Genomic DNA, 21,352 nt, shown 5'->3' with positions numbered 1-21,352 from the left:
GAATCAATAAAAACCGTTCAACAGGTCGACATTTAATAGTGAAACTTGCAAATTCCAAAGATAAAATCTTTAAAGCAGCAAGAGAAAAGAAATCCCTGACTTTTATGGGGAGGAGTATTAGGGTAACAGCAGACCTCTCCACAGCGACCTGGCAGGCCAGAAAGAGCTGGCAGGATATATTCAGGGTCCTAAGTGAGAAGAACCTGCACTCAAGAATACTTTATCCAGAAAGGCTCTCATTCAGAAGTGAAGGAGACATAAAGAGCTTCCAAGATAGGCAGAAACTGAAAGAATATGTGACCACCAAACCAGCTCTGCAAGAAATATTAAGGGGGACTCTGTAAAAGAAATAGGAAGCCCAAAGAAGTAATCCACAAAAACAGGGACTGCATAGGTATCATGATGACACTAAAATTCATATATTTCAATAGTAACTCTGAATGTGAATGCGCTAAATGATCCCATCAAAAGATGCAGGGTTTCAGACTGCATAAAAAAGCAAGAGCCATCTATTTGCTGTCTACAAGAGACGCATTTTAGACCTAAGGACACCGCCAGCCTGAAAATGAAAGGTTGGAGAACCATTTACAATTCAAATGGCCCTCCACTGAGGGGGACACTTGACGGGATGAGCACTGGGTGTTTTTTTTGTATGTTGGTAAATTGAACACCAATAAAAATTAATTTATTAAAACAAAACAAAACAAAACAAAAACAAATGGCCCTCAAGAGAAAGCTTGGGTAGCAATCCTCATATCAGATAAATTAAAGTATATCCCAAAGACTGTAGTAAGACATGAAGAGGGACACTGTATCATACTTAAAGGATCTGTCCAACAAGTGGACCTAACAATCATGAATATTTATGCCCCAAATGCGGGAGCTGCCAAGTATATCAATCAATTAATAACCAAAGTAAAGACACTTAGATAATAATACATGTATAGTAGGAGACTTCAACACGGCATTTTCTGCAAATGACAGATATTCCAAGCACAACATCTACAAGGAAACAAGAGCTTTCAAGGATATATTGGACCAGATGGATTTCAGAGATATATACAGAACTTTGCATCTGAACGCAACTGAATACACATTCTTCTCAAGTGCACATAGAACTTTCTCCAGAATAGATCACATACTGGGTCACAAATCAGGTCTCACTGATACCAAAATATTGGGATTGTCCCCTGAATATTTTCAGACCAAAATGCTTTGAGCCTTGAACTCAATCACAAGAAGAAATTTGAAAGAAACTCAAAAACGTGGTTAAAGAGCATCCTGCTAAAAGATGAAAGGTTCAACCAGGAAATTAGAGAAGAATTAAAACGATTCATGGAAACTAATGACAATGAAAATACAACTGTTCAAAATCGTTGGGATACAGCAAAAGCAGTCCTAAGAGGGAAATATATCGCAATACAAGCATCCCTCAAAAAATTGGAAAAAACTCAAATACACAAGCTAATCTTGCACCTAAAGGAACTGGAGAAAGAACAGCAAATAAAACCTACACCAAGCAGAAGAGAGTTAATAAAGATTTGAACAGAAATCAATGAAATAGATTCCAGAGGAACTGTAGAACAGATCAACAAAACCAGGAGTTGGTTCTTTGAAAGAATTAATAAGATAAATAAACCATTAGCCAACCTTATAAAAACAAAAGAGAAAAGACTCAATAAAATCATGAATGAGAAGGAGTGATCACCACCAATACCAAGGAAATACAAATATTAGAAATGTATTATGAGCAGTTACATACCAATAAAGTAGGCAATCTAGAAAAAATGGATGCATTTCTGGAAAACCACAAACTACCAAAACTAGAACAGGAAGAAATAGAAAACCTGAACAGGCCAATAACCAGGGAGGAAATTGAAGCAGCCATCAAAAACCTCCCAAGACACAAAAGTCCAGGGCCAGATGGCTTCCCAGGGGAATTCTATCAAACCTTTAACGAAGAAACCATACCTATTCTACTAAAGCTGTTTGGAAAGATAGAAAGAGACAGAATACTTCCAAACTTGTTCTATGAGGCCAGCATCACCTTAATTCCAAAACCAGACAAGGACCGCAAGAAAAAGGAGAATTATAGACCAATATCCTGATGAACACAGATACAAAAATTCTCAACAAGACACTAGCCAATAGGATCCAAAAGTACATTGAGTATATTATTCATGATGACCAAGAGGGATTTATCCCAGGGATGCAAGGTTGGTTCAACACTCATGAAACAATCAACGTGATAGATCATATCAGCAAGAAAAAACACAAGAACCATATGATCCTCTCAATAGATGCAGATAAAGCATTGACAAAATCAGCATCCATTCCTGATCAAAACTCTTCAGAGTGTAGGGATAGAGGGAACATTCCTCAGAATCTTAAAATCCATCTATGAAAACCCCACAGCAAATATCATCCTCAATGGGGAAAAACGAAGAGCCTTTCCCCTAGGAACAGGAACATGACAGGGAAGTCCACTCTCACGACTCCTATTCAACATAGTACTAGAAGTCCTAGCCTCACCAATAAGAAAACAAAAAGAAATAAAAGGCATTCCAATTGGCAAAGAAGTCAAACTCTCCCTCCTCCCAGATGACATGATACTGTACATAGAAAACCCAAAAGCCTCCACCCCATGATTGATAGAACTCATAAAGCCATGGAGCACTATGGCAGGATACAAAACTAATGCCCAGAAATCAGTGGCATTTCTATACACTAACAATGAGATTGAAGAAAGAGAAATTAAAGAGTTAATCCTATTTATAATTACACCCAAAAGTGTAAGATGCCGAGGAATAATCCTAACCAAAGAGGTAAAGGGTCTATACCCTAAAAACTACAGAACACTTCTGAAACAAATTGAAGAACACACAAAGAGATGGGGAAATATTCCATGCTCATGGATTGGAAGAATTAATATTCTGAAAATGTCTATGCTCCCCAGGGCAATATACACGATCAATGCAATCCCTTTCAAAGTACCATGGACTTTCTTCAGAGAGTTGGAACAAATCATCTTAAGATTTGTGTGGAATCAGAAAAGACCTGGGGAATATTGAAAAAGAAAACCAGAGCTGGGGGCATCACCAGGCCGGATTTCAAGTTGTACTACAAAGCCCTGATCATCAAGACAGTGTGTACTGCCAAACAAAACAAAACAAAACAAAACAAAACAAAACAAAACAAAACAAAAAACAAAAAAACAAAAAACAAAAACAAAAAAAAAGAGACACATAGATCAATGGAACAGAACAAATAACCCAGAAGTGGGCTCTCAACTCTGGTCAACTAATATCGACAAAGCAGGAAAGACTATCCACTGGGAAAAGGACAGTCTCTTCAATAAATGGTGCGGGAAAATTGGACAGCTACATGCAGAAGAATGAAACTAGACCATTTCCTTACAGCATACACAAAGATAAACTCAGAATGATGAAAGATAGAAATGTGGGACACGAATCCATCAAATTCCTAGGCAACACAAGAGAACAGAGGCAACATCCTTTTTGAACTTGGCCACAGCAACTTCTTGCAAGATACATCTAAGAAGACAAGGGAAACAAAGCAAAACTGAACAATTGGACTTAAACCAAGATAAAAATCTTTTGCACAGCAAAAGAAACTGTCAAGAAAACTAAAAGACTACCTACAGAATGGGAGAAGATAATTGCAAATGATATATCAGATAAAGGGCTAGTATCCAAGATCTATAATTAACTGATTAAACTCAACAGCAAAGAAACAAACAATCCAATCACGAAATGGGCAGAAGACATGAACAGGATTTTCACCAAAGAAGACATATACATGGCCAACAAGCACATGAGAAAATGCTCCACATCACTGGCCATCAGGGAAATACAAATCAAAACCTCATTGAGATACCACCTCACACCAGTAAGAATGGCGAAAATGAATAAGACAGGAAACCACAAATGTTAGAGAGTATGTGGAGAAACGGGAACCCTCTTGCATTGTTGGTGGGAATGTGAACTGGTGCAGCCACTCTAGAGAGCTATGTGGAGGTTCCTCAAAGAGTTAAAAATAGAGATACCCTATAACCCAGCAATTGCACTACTGGAGATTTACCCCAAAGATACAAATGCAGTGAAAAGCTGAGACACCTGCACCCCAATGTTTATAGCAGCAATGTGCACAATATCCAAACTGTGGAAGGAGCCTCGGTGTCCATTGAAAGATGAATGGATAAAGAAGATGTGGTCTATATAAACAATGGAATATTACTCAGCCATTAGAAGGAATAAATACCCACCATTTGCTTCAACGTGGATAGAACTGGAGGGTATTTGCTGAGTGAAATAAGTCAATTGGAGAAGGAGAAACATTATATGGTTTCATTCATTTGGAGAATATAAAAAATAGTGAGAGAGATTAAAGGGGAAAGGAGAGAAAATGAGTGGGAAATATCAGAGAGTGTGACAGAACATGAGAGACTCCTAACTCTGGGAAACGAACAAGGGGTAGTGGAGAGGGAGGTGGACAGGCGCATGGGGTGACTGGGTAATGGGCACTGAGTGGGGCACTTCACCAGATAAGCACTGGGTGTTATACCAGTGCTTTTTTTTTTCTTTGAAAATTTGATATTTTTCTCCTTTCTTTTCTAAACATACAAGTATTTAAGTGTTACACAATTCCTAGTGGTTCCCTAAGGATGCATCCATAGATGTCCGAGAACTGTGACCCTCTGGACCTCTGACTTCTGACCCTCAAGCGTAAGGATTAACAGCACCTGGCAGTACATAGTAAGTGCTCAGCAGCTGGTAGCTAGGATAAGTGTGCGCTTCTCATTTGCTGTGGATATGGATCCTTCAGTGATCCCCCAGACTAGCCCTTTTCGTGAGCATTTAGAACTTTCACCTCCAGAAAGAAATGTGATAGAATCACAGGGAATCAGATCATCATATGTTGGCAAATCGAACTCCAATTAAAAAATATACAAAAATAAACTCTCATCAAATTAAAGGGAACATACCTCAACAGCATAAGGCCATATATGATAAAACCACAGCTAATATCATATTCAACCATGAAAATCTGAAAGCTTTTTCTCTAAGATCAGGAACAAGACAAGCTTGCCCACTCTCACCACTTCTATTCAACATAGTACTGAAAGTGCTAGGTAGAGCAATTAGGAAAGAGAAAGAAATAAAGGCACACAAATCAAAAAGGAAACAGTTTTTTGTTTTTAGATGACATGATATTACTTATGGAAAACGCTAAAAAATACACAAGAAAAACCTTTTAGAATTAATAAATTCAATAATGTTGTAAGGAAAAGAGAAAAAGACATAGATCAGTTGTATTTCTATACCATAAATACAAACTATCCCCCCAAAAAGTTAAAACAATTGCATTACAATAGCATCAGAAAGGATAAAATACTTAGGAATAAATTTAACCAAAGTTTTGATGGGACTATACACGATAAACTACAAACAATGATGAAAGAAATTGAATAAGGCAATTAAATGGAAAGATTTCTTATGTTCATGAATTGGAAGAATTAATATTGTAAAAATGTCCACACACCCACAGCTATCTACAGATTCAGAGCAATACCTCTCAAGATTCCAATGCCATTTTTTACAGAAATATGAAAAACAATCCTAAAATTCATTTGGAATCATTAGAGATCCTAAATAATTAAGGCAATTTTGAGCAAGAAAAATAAAGCTGGAGGTGCTACACTTCCTGATTTCAAATTACATTATAAATTTATAGCAATCAAAACAGTATCATACGGTCATAAAAAGAGACACATAGACCACTAGGAGAGAGCTCAAAATAAACCTATGCATATGCAATTAATCGTTAACAAAGTTGCCTAGAATACCCAATCAGAAAATGATAATCTTTTTAATAAATGTGCTGGGAAACTTGGATATTCACATGCAAAAGAAAAATTGGATCTTTATCTCAGAAAATTTCATTTAAAATGAATTAATGACTTGGGCAGCCCAGATGGCTTAGTGGTTTAGCCCTGCCTTCAGCCCAGGGTGTGATCCTGGAGACCCGGGATTGAGTCCCACGTTGGCTCCCTGCATGGAGCCTGTGTCTCCCTCTGCCTGTGACTGTACCTCTGTGTGTGTGTGTGTGTGTGTGTGTGTGTGTGTGTGTGTGTGTGTGTGTTCCATGAATAAATAAATAAAATCTTTAAAAAATAAAATAAAATGAGTTAATGACTTAAACAAAACACCTTAAACCATAATAATCCTAAAAAAAGAAAGAGGAAAATTCTTTGACAATGGTCTTAGTGTAATATTTTGGATTTGACACCAAAGTCACACATTACAAAGGCAAAAATAAACAAGTCGGACTACATCAAACTAAAAAGTTTCTGCATAGCAAAAGTAACAACAAATACAGTAGTAAGCCAATCTATGGAATGGGAGGAAATATTTGTAACTATTTGATAAGCAGTTATTATATAAAATATATGTGTAACTCATACAACTCAATAACAGTAGTAGTTACTGTTAATAATAATAATAATAGTAATAGCCTTATTTTTTTTAATTAATTTTTATTGGTGTTCAATTTACCATCATACAGAAAAACACCCAGTGTTCATCCCGTCAAGTGTCCACCTCAGTGCCCGTCACCCATTCCCCTCCAACACCCGCCCTCCTCCCCCCTTCCACCACCCCTAGTTCGTTTCCCCGTTAGGAGTCTTTATGTTCTGTCTCCCTTCCTGATATTTCCCAACATTTCTTCTCCCTTCCTTTATATTCCCTTTCACTATTATTTATATTCCCCAAATGAATGAGAACATACACTGCTTGTCCTTCTCCGATTGACTTATTTCACTCAGCATAATACCCTCCAGTTCCATCCACGTTGAAGCAAATGGTGGGTATTTGTCATTTCTAATCGCTGAGTAATATTCCATTGTATACATAAACCACATCTTCTTTATCCATTCATCTTTCGATGGACACCGAGGCTCCTTCCACAGTTTGGCTATTGTGGCCATTGCTGATAGAAACATCGGGGTGCAGGTGTCCCGACGTTTCGTTGCATCTGAATCTTTGGGGTAAATCCCCAACAGTGCAATTGCTGGGTCGTAGGGCAGGTCTATTTTTAACTCTTTGAGGAACCTCCACACAGTTTTCCAGAGTGGCTGCACCAGTTCACATTCCCACCAACAGTGTAAGAGGGTTCCCTTTTCTCCGCATCCTCTCCAACATTTGTTGTTTCCTGCCTTGTTAATTTTCCCCATTCTCACTGGTGTGAGGTGGTATCTCATTGTGGTTTTGATTTGTATTTCCCTGATGGCAAGTGATGCAGAGCATTTTCTCATGTGCATGTTGGCCATGTCCATGTCTTCCTCTGTGAGATTTCTCTTCATGTCTTTTGCCCATTTCATGATTGGATTGTTTGTTTCTTTGGTGTTGAGTTTAATAAGTTCTTTATAGATTTTGGAAACTAGCCCTTTATCTGATATGTCGTTTGCAAATATCCTCTCCCATTCTGTAGGTTGTCTTTTAGTTTTTTTGACTGTATCCTTTGCTGTGCAAAAGCTTCTTATCTTGATGAAGTCCCAATAGTTCATTTTTGCTTTTGTTTCTTTTGCCTTTGTGGATGTATCTTGCAAGAAGTTACTGTGGCCGAGTTCAAAAAGGGTGTTGCCTGTGTTCTCCTCTAGGATTTTGATGGACTCTTGTCTCACATTTAGATCTCTCATCCATTTTGAGTTTATCTTTGTGTATGGTGAAAGAGAGTGGTCCAGTTTCATTCTTCTGCATGTGGATGTCCAATTTTCCCAACACCATTTATTGAAGAGACTGTCTTTCTTCCAATGGATAGTCTTTCCTCCTTTATCGAATATTAGATGACCATACATTTCAGGGTCCACTTCTGGGTTCTCTATTCTGTTCCATTGATCTATGTGTCTATTTTTGTGCCAGTACCACACTGTCTTGATGACCACAGCTTTGTAGTACAACCTGAAATCTGGCATTGTGATGCCCCCAGCTATGGTTTTCTTTTTTAAAATTCCCCTGGCTATTCGGGGTCTTTTCTGATTCCACACAAATCTTAAAATAATTTTTTCTAACTCTCTGAAGAAAGTCCATGGTATTTTGATAGGGATTGCATTAAACGTGTAAATTGCCCTGGGTAACATTGACATTTTCACAATATTAATTCTGCCAATCCATGAGCATGGAATATTTTTCCATCTCTTTGTGTCTTCCTCAATTTCTTTCAGAAGTGTTCTATAGTTTTTAGGGTATAGATCCTTCACCTCCTTGGTAAGGTTTATTCCTAGGTATCTTATGCTTTTGGGTGCAATTGTAAATGGGATTGACTCCTTAATTTCTCTTTCTTCAGTCTCATTGTTAGTGTATAGAAATGCCATTGATTTCTGGGCATTGATTTTGTATCCTGCCACGCTACCAAATTGCTGTATGAGTTCTAGCAATCTTGGGGTGGAGGCTTTTGGGTTTTCTATGTAGAGTATCATGTCATCGGCGAAGAGGGAGAGTTTGACTTCTTCTTTGCCAATTTGAATGCCTTTAATGTCTTTTTGTTGTCTGATTGCTGAGGCGAGGACTTCCAGAACTATGTTGAACAGCAGTGGTGAGAGTGGACATCCCTGTCTTGTTCCTGATCTTAGGGGAAAGGCTCCCAGTGCTTCCCCATTGAGAATGATATTTGCTGTGGGCTTTTCGTAAATGGCTTTTAAGATGTCGAGGAAAGTTCCCTCTATCCCAACACTCTGAAGTGTTTTGATCAGGAATGGATGCTGTATTTTGTCAAATGCTTTCTCTGCATCCAATGAGAGGATCATATGGTTCTTGGTTTTTCTCTTGCTGATATGATGAATCACATTGATGGTTTTACGAGTGTTGAACCAGCCTTGTGTCCCAGGGATAAATCCTACTTGGTCATGGTGAATAATTTTCTTAATGTACTGTTGGATCCTATTGGCTAGTATCTTGTCGAGAATTTTTGCATCCATGTTCATCAGGGATATTGGTCTGTAATTCTCCTTTTTGGTGGGGTCTTTGTCTGGTTTCGGAATTAAGGTGATGCTGGCCTCATAGAACGAATTTGGAAGTACTCCATCTCTTTCTATCTTTCCAAACAGCTTTAGTAGAATAGGTATGATTTCTTCTTTAAACGTTTGATAGAATTCCCCTGGGAAGCCATCTGGCCCTGGACTCTTGTGTCTCGGGAGGTTTTTGATGACTGCTTCAATTTCCTCCCTGGTTATTGGCCTGTTCAGGTTTTCTATTTCTTCCTGCTCCAGTTTTGGTAGTTTGTGGCTTTCCAGGAATGCATCCATTTCTTCTAGATTTCCTAATTTATTGGCATACAGCTGTTCATAATATGTTTTTAGAATCGTTTGTATTTCCTTGGTGTTGGTAGTGATCTCTCCTTTCTCATTCATGATTTTATTAATTTGAGTCTTCTCTCTCTTCTTTTTAATAAGGTTGGCTAATGGTTTATCTATCTTATTAATTCTTTCAAAGAACCAACTCCTGGTTCTGTTGATCTGTTCCACAGTTCTTTTGGTCTCGATATCATTTAGTTCTGCTCGAATTTTAATTAACTGTCTTCTTCTGCTGGGGGTGGGGTCCATTTGTTGCTTTTTCTCTAGTTCCTTTATGTGTAAGGTGAGCTTTTGAATTTGAGTTCTTTCCAGTTTTTGAATGGATGCTTGTATTGCGATGTATTTCCCCCTCAGGACTGCTTTTGCTGCGTCCCAAAGATTTTGAACGGTTGTATCTTCATTCTCATTAGTTTCCATGAATCTTCTCAATTCTTCCTTAATTTCCTGGTTGACCTTTTCATCTTTTAGCAGGATGGTCCTTAACCTCCATGTGTTTGTGGTCCTTCCAAACTTCTTGTTGTGATTAAGTTCTAATTTCAAGGCATTATGGTCTGAGAATATACAGGGGACTATCCCGATCTTTTGGTATCGGTTCAGACCCGATTTGTGACCCAGTATGTGGTCTATTCTGGAGAAAGTTCCATGTGCACTTGAGAAGAATGTGTATTCAGTTGAGTTTGGATGTAAAGTTCTGTAGATATCTGTGAAATCCATCTGGTCCAGTGTATCATTTAAAGCTCTCGTTTCTTTGGATATGTTGTGCTTAGAAGACCTATCTAGTATAGAAAGAGCTAGATTGAAATCACCAAGTATAAGTGTATTATTATCAAAGTATTTCTTCAGTTTGGTTATTAATTGGTTTAAATATTTGGCAGCTCCCACATTTGGGGCATATATATTGAGAATTGTTAAGTCTTCTTGTTGGATAGATCCTTTGAGTATGAGATAGTGTCCCTCTTCATCTCTCACTATAGTCTTCAGGGTAAATTTTAATTTATCTGATATAAGGATGGCTACCCCTGCTTTCTTTTGAGGACCATTTGAATGGTAAATGGTTCTCCAACCTTTTATTTTCAGGTTGTAGGTGTCCTTCTGTCTAAAATGAGTCTCTTGTAGACAGCAAATAGATGGGTCCTGCTTTTTAATCCAGTCTGAAACCTTGCGCCTTTTGATGGGGTCAAGTAATAGCCTTATTAAGAATGGTCAAAGATCTATATAGATGTTTTTAAGAAGAATGTACAAATGGCACACAGGTACATGAAAAGGTACCCAACCTCACTAATCATCAGAAAAATGTAAACCAAAACCAAATCCTCACAGCTATCAGGATTGCTATTATCAAAAAGTCTAGGCATAAACAAGTGTTTGTGAGGATGTGGAAGAAAGGGAGTCCTTTTTCACTGTTTGACAGAATGTAAATTGCTACCACCGTTATGGGAAACAATATCAAAGTTCCTCAGAAATTAGCAATAGAACGGTATAACATATGATCAAATAATCCCACTTCTAGTTATATATCCAAAAGATATGAAAACAGGTTGCTGAAGAGACATATGCACTCCTATGTTTAATGCAGCATTATTTACAGTCATAAATATATAGAAACAACCTATTTGTTCATCAACAGATGAGTGGATAGAGAAAATATGGGATATATGTTTAATTGAATATTATTCAGTCTTTAAAAATAAAGAAATCCTTCCATTTGCAACAACATGGATGTACCTGGAGGACATTATGCTAAGTGAAATAAGCCAGACACAGACAACTAGTGCATTATCTCACTTATATGTGAATCTTTAAAAAAAAAAAAAAAAAGGTCAAACTCATCGTAATAAAGCAGAATGGTGGTTATCAGGAACTGGGAGGTGGGGCTTAGGGGAAATATTGGCAAAAATATACAAAATTATAGCTATAAAATGAATGTTATGGAGACCTAATGTATAGAATGGTGACTATAATTAATAATTAGTAATATTGTATAATTAAAGTACTAAGAGAATAATTTCAAGTGTTCTACCACAACAAAAATCTTAACTCTGTGAGTTGACAGATGTTCATCAGCTTGATGTGGTAAGCATTTCATAATTTATATGTATATTAAAACATCACATGACATGCCTTAAATATATCCAATTTTTATCCACCAGCCATATCTCAATAAAGCTGGAAAAAATAAAATGAATAAAATATTTAACTCAAAGAAAAAGAGGGGTGGACATTACATACTGATAAGATAGTCAATTCAGCAAGAACATGCAGCAGTTATAAACATAGAGTGTGGCCCAAAATACAGGAAGTAAAAACACCCAGAATTGAAGAAAAAAAATACAGTTCTACAATAATTGGAGATTTCAATAACCCACTTCCAATAATGGATAAAACACCTAGATATAAGACCAATAAGGAAATGGAGGATTTCATAACACTGTAAACCAACTAGATGTAACACACATGTATAGAATACTCCACCCCAAAATAGAATAACATACACTCTTCTCATGAGCAAACAGGACATCCTCCAGTATAGACCCTACATTAGGATGCAAAACAAGTCTCAATAAATTTAAAGAAAGTGATCATATAAAGGATTGTCTCTGACTTTAGTGGAGTGAAACTAGAAATCAATAACTTAAGGAAAACTATAAATTTACAAATTTGTGAAATTAACTAAAAAATCATAAGGGAAATTTAAAAAATACTTTGAGGTTAAATGAGAAACAACATACCAAAAATTTTAGGATGCAATAAAGCGGGGTTCAGAGGAAAATTTATATCTATAAATACTTATATTATAAAAGGAGTAATATGTCAATTCAATATTCTTTACACCTTAAAGAATCAGAAAATGAAGAGCAATCTAACCCCAACGTTAGCAGCAGTAAATAGTGAGGAATGGAGCAGAGATAAAACCAAATATAGAATAGAAAATAATAGAAATAGCAAAAACAAAATTAGGAATTTGGGATGATTGACAAAATTAAGAAACTTTTAGCTAGACTGAACAAAGAGAGATAGGACACAAACTACTAATATCAGAAATGAAAGTGGGACATTACTACAGACCTAACAGAAACAAAGAATAATAATAGTACGAGGAATTGTGCACCAACAAATTAGAAACCTAGATGAAATGGAAAAATTCCTAGAAATACACAAACTACCAAAACTGACTCAAGAAGAAAATATTTTTTAAACTTGTATATACATAAAATAAGTAAAGAGATTAATCAAAAAATAATCAACAAAGAAAAGCTCAGGACCAGATGGTTTCACAGGTAAATTCAATCAGAAGAATTAACATGAGTCCTTCTTAGAATCTTCCTAAAAGAGAGACAGACAGACAGACAGGCAGACAGACAGAAAGAAAGTGAGGAACACTTTCTCTAACCAGTCCAAGTAGGCAAGAAAAAAAAATAAAGGCATCCAAATTGGATAGAAAAAAAGTAACATTACCTCTGTTCACAGATAGTATGGTCTTACATGTAGAAAACTCTAAAGATTCCCCAAAAAAACCTATTGGAAGTGATAAATTAACTCAGCAAAATTGCAGGATACAAAACACACAACACACAACAATTAGTTACATTTCTATATACTAACAATGAATAATAAGAAAACAGTTACATTTACAATATTATGAAAAAGAAAAATACTTAGTAATAAACTTCACCAAGGAGGTGAAAATCTACACTGAAAACTAAAAACTGTTGCTAAAAACAACTAGATACAAATAAATGGAAATACAGCTCATGTTCATGGATTAGAAAAGTTAATATTAAGAATGTCATTACTATCCAAAGTAGTCTACAGATTTGATGCAAGCTCTATCAAAAGCACAATGATTTTTTTGCATAAATAGAAAATTCCATCTTAAAATTCATATGAAATCTTTAGGGACCCCCAAATAGCCAAAATAATCTTGAAAAAGAACAAAGTTGTAGGTGTCACTTACTTGTTTCTAACCTTACTACAAAGCTACAGTAATCAAAACAGGATGCTACAGACACAAAGGCTAATGGAATAGAAGTAAGAGCCTACTAATAAATTCTTACATATATGGCAGATGATTTTTGAAAAGGATGTCAAGACCATTCAATGGGGAAAAGATGGTCTTTTCAACAAATGGTACTGGCAAAATTGGACATGCACATGCAAAATAATGAAGTTGGACTCATAAATTCTTACATATATGGCAGATGATTTTTGAAAAGGATGTCAAGACCATTCAATGGGGAAAAGATGGTCTTTTCAACAAATGGTACTGGCAAAATTGGACATGCACATGCAAAATAATGAAGTTGGACTCAAACCTTACAACATATAAAAAAATTAGCTCAAATGGATAAAGTACCTACAACTAAAAGGCTACAAAACCATTACAAAAAAACATGGGTGGGTTGCCTGGGTGGCTCAGTTGGTTTAGCATCTGCCTTCAACCCAGGTCATGGTCCCAAGGACCCTGGGATGGAGACCTGAGTTGGGCTCCCTGCTCAAGGGGGCATCTGCTTCTCCCTCTCCCTCTGCTCCCACCCCATTCATGCCCTCTCTCATGTGTGCTCTCTCATAAATAAATAAATAAATAAATAATCTTTAGAAAAAAACATAGGGAATAAGTTTCATGACATTGGAGCTCGCAATGATTTCTTGGATATGACATCAAAAGCAGAGGAAACAAAAGTAAAAGTAAATTGGGCTACATTAAAGTTTAAACTTCTGGACATTAAAAAACACAACCAACAGGGTGAAAAGACAACCTGTGGAATGGGAGAAAATGTTCACAAATTATATACTCAATAAATGTCGTTTATCCAGAATATTTAAAGATTCTTACCACTCAACAGCAAAAAGACAACCCAACTAATAAATGGGCAAATGATTTGACTAGACATTTCTCTGAAGAATATATGTGAATGGCCAAAAAACACATGAAAAGATGATTGACATCATTAGTCAATAAAGAAATGTAAACTGATTACAAGAGATACCACTTCACATCCACTAAGAAGTCCAAAATGTACATACATACAGAAAAGAGAAAAGGAAGGAAGGAATAGAACAGCTGTTAATGTGGATGTGAGAAACTCTGAATCCTCATACATTGCTACTGGGAATGTAAAATGGTACAGCTGGTGTAGAAAACAATTTTTCAGTTTCTCATAAAGCTAAACATAAAGTTGTCTTGTGACCTAGCAATTCTATTACTAGGTATATGCTCAAGTTGAAAACATGTGTTCAAAAGTTATACACAGTTGTCCATAAGGGCACTATTACCTATAGTCAAAAGATGTAATATCCATCAACAGATGAATGGGTAAACCAAGGATGGTATGTCCATAAATGGAGTATTATCCAGCCAATTACAAAAAGTGCATTACTGATACATGCCACACACAGCATGGATGAACCTTGAAAACATTATGCTAAATGAAAAACACCAGACACTAAAGACCACATATTGTTTGATACCATTCGTATGCAATATCCAGAAAGGAAAGAAATCTAATGAGGTGGAAAGTAGATTAGTGGTTGCCAGAATCTGGGGATGAGGGAAGTAAGAAATTACTGCTTAATACATATGGGGTGTCCTTTTAGAGTGATGAAAATATTCTGGAACTAGATAGTAGTGACGGCTGCCCAACACTGTGAATGTACTAAATACCACTGAATTGTACGCTATGAAATGTATGCTTTAAAATGAAATTTTAGGGCACCTAGGTGGCTCAGTCATTTGAGCATCTGCCTTCAGCTCAGGTCATGATTCCAGGGTCCTGGAATCGAGCCCTACATTGGGGGGGGGGCAGTCCCTGCTCAGCAGGAAGTATGCTTCTCCCTCTACCCTTCCTGCCTGCTTGTGATCTCTCTTTCTTTCATGCTTTATCTCAAATAAATAAATAAATACAAATCTTAAAAAAAATAAAATGGAATTTTATGTTATGTGGATTTTAGCTCAGTGTAAATAACTGTCCCCTTCACACTATTTAGAAAGCTTGTAGGCCAACAGAAAGACTGAATGGTTGGGAGTTTTGTAGGACTAAACTGGGTGGAATGATAGTAAGATTTAAATAAGAATTGCAAATTTCTAACACCTAAGACTACATCTTCATCATTTTTAATTGGTAAAAAAAAAAAAAAAGGTGAGTCTTTGGGGCCTATTTCATAGCCATGATATTTATTTCCCTAATACCAAATACATCCCAATCTATCACCAATTGCCCACCCAAAATGTGTTTACTGGTTAATTGCATTCTAATCCTCAAAATGACGTGTTTGGTACCAGATAGGGCATCCAGAGATGACATCTTATTCCAATCCAAAGCTTACGTGTTGAATAACCACAAGGTTTTCATCATATACTAGCAGTAACAACTCTGCCTCTGCTTTTCAAGCAGGTGCAGTATGCAACACAAAAGTTATATTCCCAAGGTCAGCCCCCAAATTAAAGTGCTTCCCCAAGTGCTACTTTTATCAAAATAAAAAATTATTGTTTAGGGGCACCTAGGTGGCTCAGTGGTTGAGCCTTGGCTCAACCTTGCCTTTGGCTCAGGTCATGATCCCAGGGTCCTGGGATTGAATCCCATATTGGGCTCCCTGCAGGGAGCCTACTTCTCCCTCTGCCTATGTCTCTGCCTCTCTCTCTCTCTGTCTCTCATGAATAAATAAATAAAATCTTCAAAATAATAATTGTTTGAACTTTATACTACTAACTAGAATAGTTAAATCTAAAATTCTAGTATCAAATCTTTTAAATGATTTAAGAAATTGGACTTGTAAAAGAAACTTTTATTTACTCATTGTCCAGTACTTTTATATCAATCTTATAAAGTAGGTATTATTTTCTCTATTTCACAGAGGAAGAAACTTGGGTTAAGAGTGTCTGGTTTTTCAAAGTGATTTTTTTTTAACTATTAAGTGGAAGAGATGAGGTTTAAACCCCAAAGATCTGATCACAGACCTTTCTCTTTTTCACCTCTGCCTACCTTTTGGCCCAGAGAGAAGAAAGCTTTCAAGTCTATGTTACTCTGGAAAATTGTTGACATATCTTTTGCAAGATTAGCAAAGTGTGGTGCCAATGTTGGCAATAAGCTTCATATCAGACTAAAAATTTCTGAAATAGTGAGACTACCCAAATTTCTACTCATTTGCAAAATTAGAATATAGTGTCACAAGCAGTCTCATCCATCTTCCCTAAGAGTGCAACCTCTGAAAAATAACTACAACTTAATAACAATCATCATTAATCATCAACAGGGCCTGGCAGCAAAACATCACATATCTGTATATAACATCATATTATGGTATAATGGAGTAGAAAAGGCACAAGTCTTGGAGCCCAGTGAACTGGGTTTGGACCTTAGTTTTGCTACATACTAGTTAAGTGAGTATAACCATGGACAAAGTACTTAATCTTGCTAAATTTTCTTTTCTTTATTTATAAAACAATACTACCTATCACATGGACTTATGAAAATTAATATAAAAGCCAGATTACAATAATTAAGATAATTATGCCAAGAAAGTTATGAGCCAAATTGGTACCTGGACTCCAAGGGTAAATAACAAATATTTTCATCTAAATAGTTATTGTTTAAATGTTAAAATGTTTTTAACATATTCTGCAAACCTTGGAAAATAAATTCTGGCCTCTCACTTCTGGTTCTAGTTCCACTTGTCCTATTCAGACAAGGAACGCTATGAAAATGAAGAGAGACCTGAGGTCCAGAAGCAGATGCTCGTCGATATGGCCAAAAAACTACCGGTTTACACAAGAACTGGGAGTGGAGGTCAGTTCATCCAAAGTCACCTAGAGAAGCGGCAAGTCACCTTTTGAGACTAGCAAGGATCTGAAAAAGTCTAAGTCATATATATCCACAGGCTCATCTGTATACTTAGCACTGGAGTCTACCACTAACATTTTACTATGTTACTTTATCACATATCTGTCTACAAACCCATCCCTCTAGCCATCATCCATAAAGCCATCTTATTTATTCATACATTTCAAATTAAGCAGCAGATATCAGTACACATCTACCTTAATATTTTATCATTCTTTTCAGGGTGAAATTTGCATACAAAGACATATACAAATCTTAAGCATGCCATTCAGTATTTTGACAAATGTACACATCTGTGTTACCAAAACTTCTATAAATATTACCACACTCCCAGAAAGGTCTCTCATGCTCCTTCCCAGTCAATCCCATCAACCACCACCAAGACAACCACTATTCTGATAGTTTTCCATCATAGATTAGTTTTACGTGCTCTAGAATTTTATATAATTGTAATCATACAGTATGTACTATTGTATATGGCTTCTTTTACTTAGCATAATATTTTTTGGGATTCATTCACATTGCTGTGTATTTTACTCCTTTTATTGCTAAGTAATATTTCATTGTGTGAATATAGCATAGTTTGTTTATCCATTCACCAGCTGATGCACATTTGGTGTTTCCAGTGCTTAGCTATCATGAGCAAGTTTGCTATTAATATTCTTGTGCAAGTATTTGTGCAGAGATATGTCATCTTTCTTGGGTAAATATCCACTATGGAGTTTGACTATTAGTTTAAATCGATATTACTAGCTGAACCAATTCTCCACCTTTCGAAATTTGAAAATCAAACCTCTTTTGACAAGTCATTATAATGCTTCTAATAAGGAAGATTGTGTCTCAAGGCTTTGAGAATTATACTGACATTTATGTTCATCTGTTTGTCATTTATTTATTCAGTAGTCATTTGTTAAGATCCAATGTGGCAATTGAGGGAATTTTAATATGGTCTGGGTATTAGTTATTAGGGACTTTTTATTAATTTTGTTAAAGCATTGATGTCATGGTGGTCATGATTTTTTAATAGTCTTCATACATACTGAAATATGGTGAAAAGTAGACATGAAATTTTTTCATGTAATTTCTCACAGTAGTAATTTCTTACAGTAGTAAACAGAATGATATGATAGAACAGATTGGTTACAAACTAAAGATATACGGGATGAATTGGACCCGAGATAAATTTTGTTTGATCTCTAAAGTATCTTTTAAAACTTTGCATTTGTTACTGATTTTTAACAATTAGAATATTTCCACATGAAATTCTATATTTCTGGCTTCTCTTGAAAATTCGGACTATGGCAGCATTCAATCTGCATTTTCACATGGCAAAAGTTAATTAGCTAAAGTTGAGTAGGATCCACTCTCTTTAAATAAGGCCTACATTCTCAAGTTCTCTCACAGTCTCCAACTGGCTGCTTCACTCATTTCTCACAATTCTCTGGACCCTTGAATCATTTGTTTGCAGCCCTATGACATAGAGAAGGATCCTATGAGGAAATATCATTTGATTTGAGACCTGAATAATAAAAAGTAACTAGCAGGAAGTAAAAAGCAGAGGGACTAACATCCTAGGCAGAAGGAACTGCAAGTACAAAAGTCCCTTATACCAGAACAAGCTTGCAGTATTAGAATAGACAGATAGCCATGGAACTGGAGGATAAAAACTGGAGAGTGATACCAATAAAAACTGAAGAGGCAAGCAGAGGCCAGATGATGCAGACCTTGGTAAGGAATTTGGAATTTATTCTAATGGCATTAGAAGTCCATTGAAGGTTTTAAGTAAAAATGATATAATCTGTTTTACATTTTAACAGATCATCTGGCTATTCTGTAGAGAACATATTATGCGGAACATGAATGAAAGCAGAGTAAATAATAAGGCATCTACTGCAGACATCCAAATGAGAGATAATGGTGACTTAAACTAGGCAATGGCATTACTGTATCTTTAAAAACATCTGAATGAATTAAGCATGAATGTCCTTCTCCCTTTTTCCTTGACTCATCTATAACCATACTTCTGTCATCCTCCCCATTGCTAGACATAAACACAAACTGCTGAATTAGTGGTCCATTATGCTGAATCAGTTATGTGTGCTTAATGTACACTTCAGATGAATTATTATGTTAGCTCAAATTATATATGATTTTAGTTGTTTCACTTAATAATAATTACATTAAACAGTCATACTCATCAATGAACAGAAAAAAAATGAGAAGAAAAAGAAAATGCCTTTCATCTAAGGGAAATAAAAAGGGAAGGAGAGAAGGAAGAGGGAGAAATGTTATATATATATTATATGTATGAAATATATATATGTGCATACTGAAATATAGTGAAAAGTAGACAGGAAATTATTTGTATAATTTCTCACAGTAGTAAACAGAATGATATGATAGAACAGAGATTGGTTATAAACCAAAGGTATATGATATGAATTGGAGACTTACAGAGTGAAGAGAACCCTGAATCAACTAAGGAATCAGGAAAACCATAGTGGTCACTGTCCTGCCGTTTACTTGCTATGTGATCTTGTGGAAGTCACTTGATATGGCTCAAGTCTTTACTTCCTTTATTTGTGAAATGGTCAATTGAATTGATTATTTTCATATAGGAAAGTTGGAGTAAACAGAATTTAAATTATTTTCCCATAATTTTCCCAATTGTCAAGCAGTTGACGGTATAGTTTGTTTTATAATGCCAAATCTTATTATCAGATATCCAGATATGAAAACTTTCCCCTTTACCTTCATCCCCTAAAAGATGCCATCAAGACTAATCTAACAGGAGAAAAAAATACATACCACAATTCTCTTCTGTGAAATGCCTTTTTCTTGGTAATTTGAGATGACTTTGACTACTTGTAATCAGTGTATAACAAGTCATCCAGATAGGCTAACAAGATACATAGTGTCATACTGAGCCCTAAACCAATGCTAACCATTTTATTTCTCCTATAGCTGTTAGATTCTGTGACAGGTGCCATTTGATCAAGCCGGATCGCTGCCACCACTGCTCTGTCTGTGCCATGTAAGTGACATCTATATTTCCCCTGGGCTGAACTTGGACAACAAAGTGATTAATCCTAGCATGTGACCATGCCTAGATAAGAGCATTTCTTTTCAATCATAATGAGCACATGCCATACACCTTCTTGGAATGATGGTGATTCAAAGTATTCTAAAGATAGGAAAGGGATATAAAACCCCATTTTAAAAATAAATATTCAAGGTACCTGAGTGGTTCAGTCAGTTGAGGATTTAAATCTTGATTTCAGCTCAGGTCATGATCTCAGGGTCCTGGGATGGAGCCAAACATCAGATTCCATGCTCAGAGGGGAGTATACTTCTCCCCCCTTCCTTCTCCATTCCCTCTGCTTGTGTTCTCTCTTTCATATTCTCTCTTTCTCAAATAAAGAAAATCTTTAAAACTAATAAATTAATTAAAATAAAACTTTATTTTAGAAGTTTTAGATTTATAGAATTATTGTGATGATAGTTCTCATATGTTCTACATCCAGTTTCCCCTATTGTCAACATGTTGCATTAATATGATACATTTGTTACAGTTCACGAACCAACATCAATTCATTATTTTTAATTGAAGCCGATGCTCTATTTAGATTTCCTTAGTTTTATTTAGTATTCTTTATCTTTTCCAAGATCCCATTAAGGATATCACATTACATTTATTTGGCATGTCTTCATAGGCTCTTTTAGCTCTGAAAGTTTCTCAGACTTTACTTGTTTTTGATAACCATGACAGTTTTTAGGATTTTAGGACAAATAATCAGCTATTTTTTTAAAATAATTTTTATTGGTGTTCAATTTACCAACATACAGAATAACACCCAAGTGCTCATCCCGTCAAGTGTCCCCCTCAGTGCCCGTCACCCATTCACCCCCACACCCCGCCCGCCTCCCCTTCCACCACCCCTAGTTCATTTCCCAGAGTTAGAAGTCTACATGTTCTGTCTCCCTTTCTGATATTTCTCACACATTTCTTCTCCCTTCCCTTATATTCCCTTTCACTATTATTTATATTCCCCAAATGAATGAGAACATACAATGTTTGTCCTTCTCTGATTGACTTACTTCACTCAGCATAATACCCTCCAGTTCCATCCACGTTGAAGCAAAT

General features: G+C 36.1%; 1 protein-coding gene across 5 annotated transcripts in view; it reads left to right on the top strand.

Moving 5' to 3' along the window:
• ZDHHC15 (zDHHC palmitoyltransferase 15) overlaps nucleotides 1-21,352 on the top strand; it is a 172,635-nt gene that overhangs the window by 81,373 nt on the left and 69,910 nt on the right. For 4 of the 5 annotated variants that reach the window (XM_025987814.2, XM_025987813.2, XM_072744823.1 and 1 more), the window contains exons 4-5: nucleotides 17,034-17,154; nucleotides 20,173-20,242. In XM_025987814.2, the coding sequence (XP_025843599.1) occupies nucleotides 17,034-17,154; nucleotides 20,173-20,242 (191 nt within the window). The remainder of the gene's footprint in view (nucleotides 1-17,033; nucleotides 17,155-20,172; nucleotides 20,243-21,352) is intronic. The other variant, XM_072744825.1, reaches the window with a different exon arrangement.

This window comes from Vulpes vulpes, chromosome X, assembly GCF_048418805.1.
Source record: "Vulpes vulpes isolate BD-2025 chromosome X, VulVul3, whole genome shotgun sequence".
Taxonomy (NCBI): Eukaryota; Metazoa; Chordata; class Mammalia; order Carnivora; family Canidae; genus Vulpes; species Vulpes vulpes.
The sequence above is the reverse complement of the archived record's forward strand: the minus strand, read 5'-3'. Positions and strand labels throughout refer to the sequence as shown.